This window comes from Podarcis vaucheri (assembly GCF_965113315.1).
Source record: "Podarcis vaucheri genome assembly, chromosome: 5".
Taxonomy (NCBI): Eukaryota; Metazoa; Chordata; class Lepidosauria; order Squamata; family Lacertidae; genus Podarcis; species Podarcis vaucheri.
The window spans coordinates 89,732,175-89,745,873 of record NC_138763.1 but is presented as its reverse complement, the minus strand read 5'-3'; the positions used below and the strand labels follow the sequence as shown (position 1 = coordinate 89,745,873).

General features: G+C 46.1%; 1 protein-coding gene across 3 annotated transcripts in view; it reads left to right on the top strand.

Annotated features, from left to right (window-relative positions):
- Window positions 1-699: 699 nt before the first annotated feature.
- The window catches only part of PIK3AP1 (phosphoinositide-3-kinase adaptor protein 1), a 48,888-nt gene continuing 35,888 nt past the window's right edge, over window positions 700-13,699 (top strand). Inside the window, exons 1-2 of one of the 3 annotated variants that reach the window (XM_082223574.1) lie at window positions 700-919; window positions 11,025-11,432. In XM_082223574.1, the coding sequence (XP_082079700.1) occupies window positions 826-919; window positions 11,025-11,432 (502 nt within the window). In that variant the 5' untranslated portion in view covers window positions 700-825. Of the gene's footprint in view, window positions 920-3,769; window positions 3,950-8,548; window positions 8,805-11,024; window positions 11,433-13,699 lie in introns of those variants that run through there. The other 2 variants (XM_082223575.1, XM_082223573.1) reach the window with 2 other exon arrangements.

Sequence of the window (13,699 nt, the reverse complement as noted above, 5' to 3'; positions counted from 1 at the left end):
GCCCGGCACCGGATATTTAACAAAAAACGCCGCGCGTGGATACGCGCGCGAGCGTGCGCGCGCGCGCACAAGACCGCACATTCTAGTTATTTATTTATTTACAGTGGTACCTCTGGTTAAGTACTTAATTCGTTCCGGAGGTCCGTTCTTAACCTGAAACTGTTCTTAACCTGAAGCACCACTTTAACTAATGGGGCCTCCTGCTGCCATCGCGCCGCCGGAGCACGATTTTTGTTCTCATCCTGAAGCAAAGTTCTTAACCCGAGGTACTATTTCTGGGTTAGCGGAGTCTGTAACTTGAAGCGTCTGTAACCTGAAGCGTCTGTAACCCGAGGTACCACTGTATTTGAAAAGCAGTGGCTCCCGTCAACAGCAACAACAACAAAACCCACCACCCCAAAACATACAGATAGGAAAAAGTATCAAGGGACACCGCGCAAAATTCAGTCGACTTTTCTCTCTCGCTCTCTCTCTCCCCTCTACTGCTGGCCTCCCCTTAATTTGGGATTATTTTAAAAAGAGAGATATCTGGGACCTTGGGGTTTTAATTGGGCACTATCTAACTATTTTTATTATTATAAAAAAAGGAGCTCCGCCAGCGGCTTGGCGCAACCTTTGGCGTTTTTGCGCCGACGCGGTGGGATTTTACGCAGCGCGTAAACGCTTGTGAAGCTCAAAGCGTCTTGATTCCAGAAGTGAATGGAAGTAGGAATGTTTCGGTTGTCGAGCCCACGGTGGATATTTAATTTATTTGTTTGCTACACGAGAATATAAGACGACCGTTGAATTGTTTGCGGATAGAGGGATATAGCATGTTCAGCCAGCATGGTTCATATCGCCAGGGATGATGGGAAATGTAGTCCAGGAACACCTGACGGCCGACACGTTGACTACTTCTTTCTTTACCTTGGAAAAGGCGGTAGGTGGCGAGCTCCCGTTAGGGTTTCAATGGTAGCCCAAAGGGAAAATCTGTGCCGCGGGAGTCCTTAACTCCAAGGCTTTCTGATGTGGCTAGCAATGCTCTTTCTTACACTGATGCACGAACCAGAGCAAAAACTGGTTTAAAGCGACAGACATTCCAAGGAATATTGGCTGCAGATAATGCTAAGCGCCTTTATCATTCTCAAAATTAGGTTCAGACAGGTTGGGAGACGGCAGAACTAAACACGTATATGCGTTGAGAAGCATGGGTCTAGCCAGGATTTATTTTACAGGGGGTAGGCATTATGTGTGTGTGGTTATCTGTGATACAATTGGTAAGTTAGTTAAGTATTTCTATTTATTTACTTGATTGGGGGGCGCAGCTGCCCCTCACTGCACCCCCCCCTGGATACACCCATGTTGAGAAGTGCATATGCCAGATTATTTACTTATTTATATTGTATTCAGCACTATTTTTCTAGAAAAATAGGTGCCGGAACTCACCACGAATGCCTTCCTTGTTCTCTTGTAGTGGCAATGGCACCCACCTAAGAGATGCCAGAACTGAGTTCTGCTGAGTTCTGACTGAAAAAAAGCCAATTGTATTTATAATCCACCAAGGGACCCAGGGTAATGTCTCCCTGTCTCCTTACTATTCTCACAATCACCCCATGAAGTAGGTTAGGCTGAGAGACAGTGACTGGCCCCAGGCCACCCAGTGCGCTTTGTTACTGAGTTGGAATTTGAATCCAGAGCTCCCAGATTCTAGTCTGACCATTCTTCGCTTAATATGACTTAGAAATTTTGTTCACAACAACTGAGGCTGCATTCCTATACACACTTATATGAGAGAAAGTGGGTGGGATGTTTTTATTGTATTTCTCTTTCCTCTTGTTTTTAACATATCAGTATGGGGTATATTGTCTGTCTGTTTATTCTAAGTTGCTTTGGGTTGCCCTGGGCAAGATAAAGCAACTAACAAATTTTTCGTATCTAACAATACATAATAATAGTAAGTCCTGCGAAATTCATTTGTGTAATGCTTGGGCTGCAAAAGACTCATAGCATAACCCTGTGTGCATGTTTACAGAAGTAGGTGGGTCACAGGGAACTTACTCCTAAGTAAGCATGTATACCATTGCATTGTAAAAGACTGGCCCAGTTGTTAGGTTAGGCTGGCAACCACTAACACAAGCTCTTATTATTATTCTATGGGTTAGTATAGGGCACCAGACCAGCATGGAAGGAAGGAAGAAAAGTAGTATCAGACTTATAGATGAAACAGGTATTCCTCACCCATCAAGGAATGCAACGGGCTGTTTCACATCAAGGACATTGCTAGGCACTTAAGACTTGGGAGCACAGCCTCATGAAACAAATTTGTATATACACTATATATGCAAATCTAGGTATCTGAGCAAATTAAGGTGGTAGTTTGAAGGGGGTCTGTCTCCCTGGCACTGTGCCCAAAAGTGTAATAAGCACAGAAAAAAATTCATGTCATGGGGGCATGAGATCTGGAGCATAGCACAAATGACCTGGGGATTGAAGGATTTTTCAATCTTGGTGCTCTTGGGTTCTCATTTTTCTGATCTAAAATTCAGTTCTTCACATTTCTGTTGCAATTTGTGATTAAATATTCATAAGTTTTGATTAATGTGCACATTTTTACAAGCAATTTCCCCCTGTATAGTGCATTTTTTGTATGTTATTTTCACTTTATATCCCATTTTTTTAAACTTTGGTTGGTTGGAGAAACGCAATGCAAAATATGGATAAGTGTAAATTTCATATTCTCATATTGTTTCAGAAAGTTCAAATTCAATAATTTATTTGTTGCATAAAATTTATATATCTCTTCTTTGTAGAAAAAATATCAAAGCAGTTTGCCTCTAAATGCTTAGTGAATATAATTGTAACAAAAATCAGCACTGCCTGCCAGTTATTTAACGGGCCCAATTAAAACTGCTGGTGCTGTCCTATAAAGCCTTACATGGCTCAGGACATCAATACATTAAGGACCTCCTTTCCCCACACAAATCAACCCAGACCCTGTGTTTGTCATCCAAGGCCTTTATGTCCTTCCTCCCTGAGAGGTTGGGGGGGGCGGCAACACAAGAATGGCCTTTTTAGTGGTGGCTCCCTGATTGTGGAATGCTCCCCCCAGGGAGGCTCTCCTGGCACCTTCACTACATATCTTTAGGTGCCAAGTGAAAACGCTCCTCTTTACCCAGGCATTTGGCCATTAAATAATCTATGGCCTGTTATTCTCATGCTCTGCATTATTTTATTATTATTAGGCTCCATAAATCATAATAATGTTGTACTCTGCCCTGGCATCTTTGGATAAAAGGTGGTACATAAATCAAATAAATAAACACCCTTTGGAGTGCATTGCTCAGAGATGGCCAACGATGGGCACTGCCGTTCCAAGACCAAAATCAACCACAGGTAAAAGTGTGTGTTCAGTCTGATAGGATGACCTGTCCTTATTAGGGGTGTTGTAACACCTCCTTCATAAAGTCATAAAATCAAGAATAGCATAGCCCAGACTTTTCCACACCGGGGGCGGGGCGTGTACTAGTTTTGTTTTGCATATTACTACTATCTGGTAACGCAAGGCAGGGGTCGGGTCTATTTCCCCGGGCTATGTTTTAAAAATTAAATTAAATTAAAAACCCATCCTTCTCAGAGGACGTCAGGGTGATATACCACCACGGGGTATCTCCCCCCCCCCCACCTCCGAGAAGCGGTTGGCTCCCACCCCCCATTTACTTTCGTGCAGGGGAGAGTGGAAAGGGAGGAAGTGGTCTCCGCCCTCAGCCAGGCTCTTGCAGAGGCGCGCAGGGAGCCAGCCCTTCCGCTTCTCTCTCTCTCTCCCTCTCTCTGTCCCGCAGCGCCCACGGGGCCAGGCGCCCCGCGCGATTAGCGGGAGCGCCCCGTCGGTTTTCCTCCTCTGGCTGCCGGCCGGAGCTCGGCTTCCCCGAGGCCAAGAAGTCCGGCATGGCGGCGGCGGCGGCAGCTCCAGGTAAGTGCGCTTTTCTGAGGAGCGCTTTCCGTGGCGCGCAAAGCCGGAGCCGGAGGCGCCTCTCCGGACGCCTCCCCGCCCCGGCGAAGGGGGCTTACGCGGAGCCGCCTGGGGGTTCACAAGCTCCCTTCGCCGCCCTACAGACCGCCTTGTAGAGGGGGAGAGAAGCAGAAGTCGGGTTCTGCGATCTTAACTTTGAGGTGCCTTCCTTAACCGAAAAAACTGGTGGCCACCCCGAGGACCTCGGAAGCCCTTGGTGGCTTGGACGGGCCCCATGTTTCCTTTCTCCAGCCCAGACCCGGCTGCTTGGCCAGTTTGACCTCGGCAATAGAAGCCCTAAAAGTGCGCTTTGCCCAAGCTCACCAAATCGATGCAGATCAGGTGGGACAATTAGACCCCCCCTCTGTTTCACGGGTGGAAAAGGTGATCCTACTTGATCCCAACTATTATATAGATGTGTGTGTTGGTTCATACATCCTGCTGATCCAGTGTTGCAGTATGTTTAGTCGGAAGGAAATGCCCCACAGACTTCAGGTCCTACCAGATGCTTAGGATTGTAGTACTGTATTGCATCCCAATCCTATGCATGTTTACTCAAGAGCAAGCCCTGTATATCCAGTAGGGCTTCCTCCCAGCTAACTGTGCCGCACACAGTCGTGTTCCATGCATAGTTAGGCGCACCTGTGCTCAGTGACGTTAAGAATGACTGTCTCTGCATAAGATTGCTACTTAGCATCCTGATCCTGTGCATATTTATTCGGGGAATTAGCTCATAAATTTCGCTCATCTAAATTAAGCTTGCTGTCAAGTAAGAACTGCAGTCTTACAGCACAATCTGCTCTATACATGTCTGTTCAGAAGCAAATCCCACTGTCTCCAGTAGGGTTTAGAGGACTGCAGCCTTAATCTCTTATTGTTAGATTTCTCGTATATTTTTACCTGGACTGTCATATGTAGTCAGGGTGTTAAAAGTTTGGGCTGTTGAAGTTACCCGCCTCCCTCCCATGCTGGCCTCTAAAACTCTCACTCAGAATAATCTTGACAGTTATGAATCAGCAGTTCAAGGTCCTTTCTTGTTTGGATATGCAGATTGGGTAACACTAATAGTTAGGGGTTGTTTTTGGAAGTGATCGAGCTTGGCAGCACTTCTCAGCTTGCTTCACTTGTGTTCACTCGAGTTCCACTGCTGAATTGGGGACTGAGCACTGCCAATTTAAAAAAGGCATTAGACAGGCTTGCTGAGCTTGTTGTTGTAGCCCGATGTAAGCAGCAGAATGGTAGTTTGCATCGGACTGAGCATCATTCCAAGGGTGGCTTCACATATTAGCAGGATAGGATGTGTGCCCTGTGCAAAGCCAGCCACAACTAGCTTTATTTAAATCAATTGTCTTCTCTGCATCCCCAAGTCTGCTAAAGACTGCAGTCTGAGGCAGAAAGCACAAGTGAGTTTCTCTTCCTTTTTTGTCTGTGTGCTTCCGTGAGAGTAATTTACAAAGGGGGAACTCATGCATGTCCCTTATGGCGAGCTGCATGAGCTATTCTCACATGAGGATCACACCCACATTACCCAGAAGCGCATACAAAGGAAGTACAATGCAACGGTATGTGAAATTATAGCTATTTTAATTCCTGTTTATTGCATGCATATATTGGCATTCAGTGCATCAAATTCCTCAAGGCGGCTCACATTTCAAATAATTTAATGCAACGAGAAGACCTTGCCTGCTTTCCCAAGCTATCATGGCTGTGTTCTAGCAACATAGGACCAAACTACTATAGTATGGGAAGAGTCATGGCTGGAATGACTGATGCTGTATCAAAACAGCAGGGAGAAGGCTGCTAACTTAGTGCAGTGTCAAGCCTATGTCAGCACTCACTCCTCAGATCAACTTAGGAGACCCTTGTTGCTGCTTTGAAGCCAATAAAAAATATTGGGAGATCTGATTACAAATCTTCAACATCAAATGCAGTCAGGTTCTTATTCACCCTATACTTCCAAGACAATATGAAGTATTAGCTGAACACAGGCAACCATGGCAAAATATAGACAGCTAAGAGTCTTGTAATACCTTGTGGGAGTGCCCGGTCCACCCATTAGGCTACTGCCTTGGGAAATAAAGGTGTCATGAATTGCAGGACAGCCTCTTTGAAGGCTGAACACAATGCACCCATAGCCCAGCTCAAGTCATGCTTCATTGGGGCTAGCCCTACCATTAGGCAAAGTGAACCAACCACCTCAGGCAGCAGATGCTGGGTGCCAGTGGTGGCAACTGCCTTGCTGTTTCTCTTATTTCCCCTCCGGGAAGAGAGCTATGTACCCTATGTGACATATTCTGGCCCCTGCAAGCTAACCTACTGCATTCGTTGTGAAGGATACTACCCCACTGCCAGCAGTGAACTAAGAATCACTTCCCAGTCCAGTCAGCTTCTGTATGTTGACTAAAGAGAGCCGCCATCTTGTTTTTCACCTCAGGAAGCAAAAGGTTTTGGGCCAGCCCTGTGCCACATCCCTACAAAATGAGAAAGGAGTGAAGGGCGATCGAAAGCGCCATGGGACCAGGTTCCTGGGAGCAGATAAACTTTCCCCACGTGTACTTTTCTTCCTGAAAGCTCTTTTTAAAAGCCTTTTTGCTCCCTGCGGGGGCTGCTCTGCTCATGGGGAACTTCTCCCATTGCTTTCTGTTTGGCATCTTTCAAAATGGGGAAATGCCCCCTTTGGTGGGGTTATGAACCTCTCATAGGCCTTAGGTACAGAAGTTGGGTTATAGAGCCGGCTGAGGTCACAGGAGTGCAGGGCCAGCATAGCTGAGGGAAGAGCTGGAGAGAAAGGAAGTTGGTGTGAGGTAGAAATGGGCTGATGCGAGAGGGCCCCTGATAAGGCCAAGAGAGGGTGTGTGCTATGGCGTGGCTGGGAGTGCATTCCCTCCAACATTTCTCTGATAGAAATAGAGACATTCTGCATCAGGAAGCTTAGAATCATAGAATCATAGAGTTGGAAGAGACCACAAGGGCCATCGAGTCCAACCCCCTGCCAAGCAGGAAACACCATCAGAGCACTCCTGACATATGGTTGTCAAGCCTCTGCTTAAAGACCTCCAAAGAAGGAGACTCCACCACACTCCTTGGCAGCAAATTCCACTGTCGAACAGCTCTTACTGTCAGGAAGTTCTTCCTAATGTTTAGGTGAAATCTTCTTTCTTGTAGTTTGGATCCATTGCTCCGTGTCCGCTTCTCTGGAGCAGCAGAAAACAACCTTTCTCCCTCCTCTATGTGACATCCTTTTATATATTTGAACATGGCTATCATATCATTGATGAGAACCATTGATGAGCACCCTTTGGGTTTGGTCAGTCAGCCAGTTACAAATCCACTGAGTGGTAGCATAGTCAAGACCGCATTTTACCAGCTTCTTTACAAGAATATCATGGAGCACCTTGTCAAATGCCTTGCTGAAATCAAGGTAGGCTACATCCACTGCGTTCCCTTCATCTACCAGGCTTGTAATTCTGTCAAAAAACGAGATCAGGTTAGTCTGACATGACTTATTTTTCAGAAATCCTTCTCCCGCGTTTGACCTTGCCGCAAACATATACAATCATATACACATATTCGTCTGCCGCCTTGAGCCAATGACAACCTCTCAGCCTGGCCTAATTCACAGGATTGTTGTAAAGAAATGTGTGAGGTGAAGGGATTATGGACAACACCTTCAACAGAGATATGGAATGAAATAAAATTTTAGCTGCAAGCTGCCTTGAGTCCCTGTCAGGTGAAAAGGCAGGTGACAACAACAACAACAACAACCGAAACTGTGAGAATGATCAGGCACATACCAGAGTGTAAATCCTATTGAACTCAGTGGGACTTAGTTCTGAGTAAAAATGCTTAGGATTGCAGTGTAAGGCTGCCCAGTCTTTACCCAGTTACCTGTGAGTAAGCTCTGTTGAATTCAGTGGGACTTAACTTCTCAGTAGACAGTGCAAGGTTCCATTAATAATAAAGGAATAAGCACTAAATGCATTTTCTTTTTACGTTTTCTTTTAAATGGTTGCCTGCAATTAAATAATTTAAAGATTGGTGACCCTTTCCTTAAAAATGATAGGAAGGGGTTCATCGGCCATCTTCACCATTTCCTTCATTTGGTGCAGGATTTTTATTTTCGGTATAAACAAGACTCCATTTTTGCACCTACATACACACACCACTTTTAATTGTTCTCTGGGATGTGGAAGGGAGGAAAAAGGGAAACCGGGACATTCTAAGATCAAATCAGAAACCGGGACGGCTTGTGTAATTCCGGGACTGTCCCTGGAAAATAGGGACACTTGGAGGGTATAGGAGTAGATTGAGGGGAGAAGTCCAGAGCCACAATTCGGAGTTGGTAACAGATGGGGAACGAAGTATGGATTTGTCCGCAAAGCAGAGACTTGAGGGAGCAATGCTTGCTGAAGAAACGGAATGAAAGGAAGGAAGGACGAGCCATTGAGCGTGTCGAACCTCGGCAAAATCTCCCACAAGGTCTCAAGACACGATGCCATTATTGGAAGGAATGAAGTTGGCAGAGAAGGAAGGGTTGGAGGACTGGACGCTCTGAGAAGTGTAGAGGACGGTCGCATGAGGAATTTTGTCAGGAATGTTGTCACTGCCATGTTAGCACCTGGCAATTGTAAGGGGTACAAAGAGCTCCAAACAATAAGCCTTGGGAGGTTAATTCAATATATTGATCTAAGCTGCCATGCTTTTCACACAGCAGGCTTCCGGCATAATTGGCCTGTGCTAGGATTTGCCATTTTAGCAAGTGAGGACTGTCACCCCAACCCTATTCCCTCTTGTCTAGAGGTGCCAGGGCCACCAGGTAACAAGGTTTTATAGTTGGACTGTTGTGTTGTATAATCCTATACAGCTTGCTGTTTGTTCCAGGATTTCCAAGCTAGGTACCGTATTTTTTGCTCTATAACACGCACCCGACCATAACACGCACGTAGTTTTTAGAGGAGGAAAATCCATAGGCATGCCACCCGTAGGCATTCCCTCCACAACACGCACAGACATTTCCCCTTACTTTTTAGGAGGAAAAAAGTGAGTGTTATGGTGCAAAAAATACGGTAAGTTGTTTTCTCCCAGTTTGCACAAAGATCTCTTCCAAGGTGCAGTTTCCTGAAGAAGCCGTGAAGCTTTGATAGCTTTTGTCAACAATTGCAGTGAATTATTAGCACTACAAGATGTTTTGTTATGGATTGCCAGCTGAACAAATGGTAGTCTTTCTTTTACTTCAGCTGTGCTAAAGTTCACATGGCTAAGCTTTTGTTAAATTTTATGAGTAATTGGCACATCTTTAATGCCAAATCTAGCAATCAGGAGGAAGGAGCTTGAGTTGTTAGCTCCAGAACTCACTGGAAACTTCATTGAGTTTTCTTGCCATGTATCAACATTATATGTTAATCCCATGATTCTATGCATAAAGGTATAAAAGAACAATTCAGTTTAACAAAAAATGGGGAAATGAAAACCACTTCCTGTGGTTGATCTCACTACTGTTGATCAAATAGCTCCTTCAACCAACAGTTGCCTGGTAAGAGAATCCCTGCTATATTATGTTCAAAAGGAGAGGCTCATATATTTTTTCTGCATCATAAACTGATGGATGCTTTTGTGTAAAGCTTCTTGGAGTAATAATTCCATGAAGAGTGCTTTCTGTGCTCTAAAGAAATGTAGATGACATGTAACACACAGCAACGATTTGAACAGAATAATATCAGTTCATGTGTCATGCATGAGCACGCGCTGCGCATGTCTACGGAACCAAAAGAATTGCTACATTTACTACTTAGAGGCAGATGATTCACAACTATTTATCACATGTAACTGACCGATTTCCAGCACAATGTAAAGATAGAGGATACAACTACTGCTAGATCAAGATATATACTTCTTCTGAGATGGATGCTAAATTATACAGAAGATGTGTCATTTTAATTTTAGGATATTTAAGCAGCCTAAATGGTTTGCGGGATTGTATCTCAATTGGATTGGTAGGTAGGTTGCGCACCAATTGCTAAAAAGTTTTGTTTCACCAGACCTCATTTCTATGGTTACCAAACACTGGTTTGTTCGTAGTCGTTATTGACACACTTCTGTCCTAATCCTGTTTACCTTGCCCGCTGCTGTGAAGCTTGGTGATTTAACTAGGGCAGGTTAAGATGAGCCACAGGTGTAGTGGTTCGAGTGTTAGGCTAGGACCTGGGAAACCAGGGTTCAAGTCCCTTCTCAACCTCCTGCCTTGCAGGAATCTTCTTACCTGACATGGGGCTCAAACTCACAACCTTGGGATTATGCTCTATCAACTGAGCAATGTAACAAATACCGTATTTTTCGCCCTATAGGACGCACCGGCCCATAGGACGCACCTAGATTTGGGGGGGGGGATAAAGGAAAAAAAAATTATTTCCCCCTCCCATAGGCGCGGGCCCCCAGAACAGGACCCAGAGCGATGCCGAAGCTGCGTGCAGCTTTGGCATGGCTCTGGGAGCTTGCGGGGCTGGAGGAGGGGGAAGCCCTCCGCCAGCCTTCTAACCAAGTCAGGGGACAGCGGGAAAGGCGCGCTGCGCCTCCCGCTGTCTCCCGAGTTTGCGGGGCTGGCGACGGGGAGGAGCAGGCTTCTTCCCCTTGCCAGCCTTCTAACCAAGTCAGGGGACAGCGGGAAAGGTGCGCTGCGCCTCCCGCTGTCTCCCGAGTTTGCAGGGCTGGCGACGGGGAGGAGCAGGCTTCTCCCCCCCCCGCCAGCCTTCCAACCAAGTCGGGGGACAGCGGGAAAGGCGCGATGCGCCTCCCCGCTGTCCCCTGAGCTTGTGGGTCTGGCGGTGGGGCTCTCCTGAAGCCTGGAGAGCGAGAGGGGTCGGTGCGCACCGATGCCTCTCGCTCTCCAGGCTTCAGCGAAAGCCTGCATTCGCCCCATAGGACGCACACACATTTCCCCTTCATTTTTGGAGGGGAAAAAGTGTGTCCTATAGGGCGAAAAATACGGTAAACAAGATTCCGTTTGTATAATATGTTTACATTATTTATTCCCTCACAGAAGGACACTCCAGTGCACACAGTGTGCTGATTCTATATGGGAACGACGCCAGCGAATGGCGCAACTACCTTGAGAGCATCTTTCGCTCGTGCCAAGAAGTCTGGAGCTATCAAGTGGAGAGCGGAACGACTATTTCCACCGAGGAGCTGGAGCTCTTCAAGAGCAGCAAGTGCATCATTGTTCTGCTGTCCTCTGAGCTGGTGGAGAGTTTCTATGTCCCTGATGTCCTTCAGAGCCTGCAGAAGGTTCTCCAGCCCCCTCATAAAGTGGTGAAGCTGTTCTGCGGAATATCAAAATGTGGGAATTATCAAGAATTCTTCAAGGACTGGTCCCAGTGGAAACAGCTTACGTACGATGATGACCCAGATGTCTATGTCGAAGCTGTCATGAAGGCTATTTCAGAAGGAGGTAACCTGGTAATACCTGTTGAAATGTTTGGATTTTGACTGTGGCTTTAAGTCGCTCATCCGCCTCCTGTTCCATCGTCTCAGTCATGGGTACCTCATCAGTACCTTACAAACCCTATGAAAATTGCTGCCAATATTATAAATTCAGAATGTTTATGGGAAGCTCTATTACCATTTCATATATGGATGGTGTTTCTTCCAGTTTATTTAATTATTATTTGCACATATAACTGAATAGTCCTAGGGTTGGCTACAAAAGCAACTCAATTAAAAGCAAGTACAAATCGTCATTCATAACATAAAATAAAACTACAAAACTAACCACTAATTAAGTTAATGAAACAGCTGTGCAAAACAGCTGTGTAGGAGGAGAGAAGACATCTGTTCAACCAAAGGTGTGCCATGACCAATCGTTGCAGAGCATGCAACGATGGTGTGAAATGCAACTTGAAGGGGAGGTCATTACCCAAAACCTGGGGGCCACTGCAGAGAAGACTCTCTCAGACATGGTATTGCTGCCATCTAAGTCCAAGAGAATAAGAGCCAGAAAACAGGTGACGCCAGCCTTAGTAAGCGAGCATGGATGGAAAATAAAATACTGTGTGACCTTATTATATACCAGAATTTGGTAACCATAGAAACGAGGGCTAGTGAAAGTAATGTCAAGTCTTGGTAAAGCCAAACTTCAAATATTGAGCAATTTGCGCACAACCTACCTACCACTACAGTTGTGATACAATCCTGCATACCATTTATGCTGCTTAAATGCCACGCGTTCATTACAATGTCCTTATAGCAAAGTGTGAAGTTTCAGAAGCTTTAGGTATTCTTAAACTGCTAAAACATCTGCATGTCTTGAGAGTAGAGCCCTTTAGTGCTGCTGGGACATTGCATTTCCATAACAGGCAATTGGCATGTCTTCTCTACATGAGAACTGCCTACCCACGTAGCCTCCACCTTCCCAGAAATCAAACTCAGTGTTCCCTGCAGTACTCCATAGCCCAAGTGCCAGGGAGTTGAAGAGCACTTCCCCAGTGCTGCTCTTTGGACTTGACCATGCAGGTGGGAACGAAAGCACTGTAATATAATGCCTCCGGTGCCCATCCTGAACCTTCGGTCAAAGTGGGTACCATTTTGAATGGTATCAAAAGCCAGTGAGAGATTGTGTAACAGTAACAGGGTCCTCTGTCTCTCAGTAAAAAAACCATCCAACAGGATGACCAAAACTGATTCCAGGCCTGAGCCTAGAACGACATTTCATCCAGGAACACTTTCATTTGCTCCACCACAACCCTCTTTACCACCTTTCCCCCAAAAGTAGTGTTGGCTGGTAGTTACTACACACCATTGGGTCCAGTGTGGGCTGTTTAAGGAGCGGACTCTTTCTGAGGATGCATCAATCACAACATCCTCGGCCCACCTGGTCACCCCACTCTGGCTAGCTTTAGGCAGCCAGGGAGAGCAGGAGCCCCAGAGGGCATGTGGTCAGATGCACTGCTGCAAGTATCCTGTCCACGTCACTGGGCCACACCAACAGGAAACGATCCCTTGAAACTGGGCCAGATGTAGCATTGGGCACTGCAGCCAGATTTGATGAGTTATTACGAAGTCAAGAGACTTTGTCAGAGCAGCTCAGAGATAGTCACCATGTGCTACAACGTTCAACATGCCCAAATCTGGGTTAACTAATGTCTGGACCACATGGAACAACTCGACCAGGCAACTCCTTGAGGATACCAGCAGAGAAGTATACCTCAAGGACCGCCTCTTTCCATATGAACCTACCCAGACCCTGAGATCAACTTCTGAGGCCCTTCTTTGTGTGCAGCCTCCTCGAGAGGTCCGGAGGGTGGCAACATGAGAACGGGGCCTTCTCTGCAGTGGCTCCCCATCTGTGGAATGCTCTCCCCAGGCAAGTTTGCCTGGCGGCTTCATTATGCACCTTTAGGCACCTGGCAAATAGGTTCCTCTTTAACCATGCCTTTGACTGATTGACATCCAGTACCCTTTTAAAAAGTGTTGTGGGGGGGGGGCAATCACACAGGGTCCCCGGACGTTTGACGGTCTATTGATCCCTGTGCCACCACTATGATCACTTTCCCGCTGCCGCCAACCCGTTTCTCTCGGGTACACACTGAGTCCAGACAGTTGTTAACATTAATAATAATTTAATAATAATAATTTATTATTTATACCCCGCCCATCTGGCTGGGCCTCCCCAGCCACTCTGGGCGGCTTCCATAGAAACCAAAAATACAATAAAATATC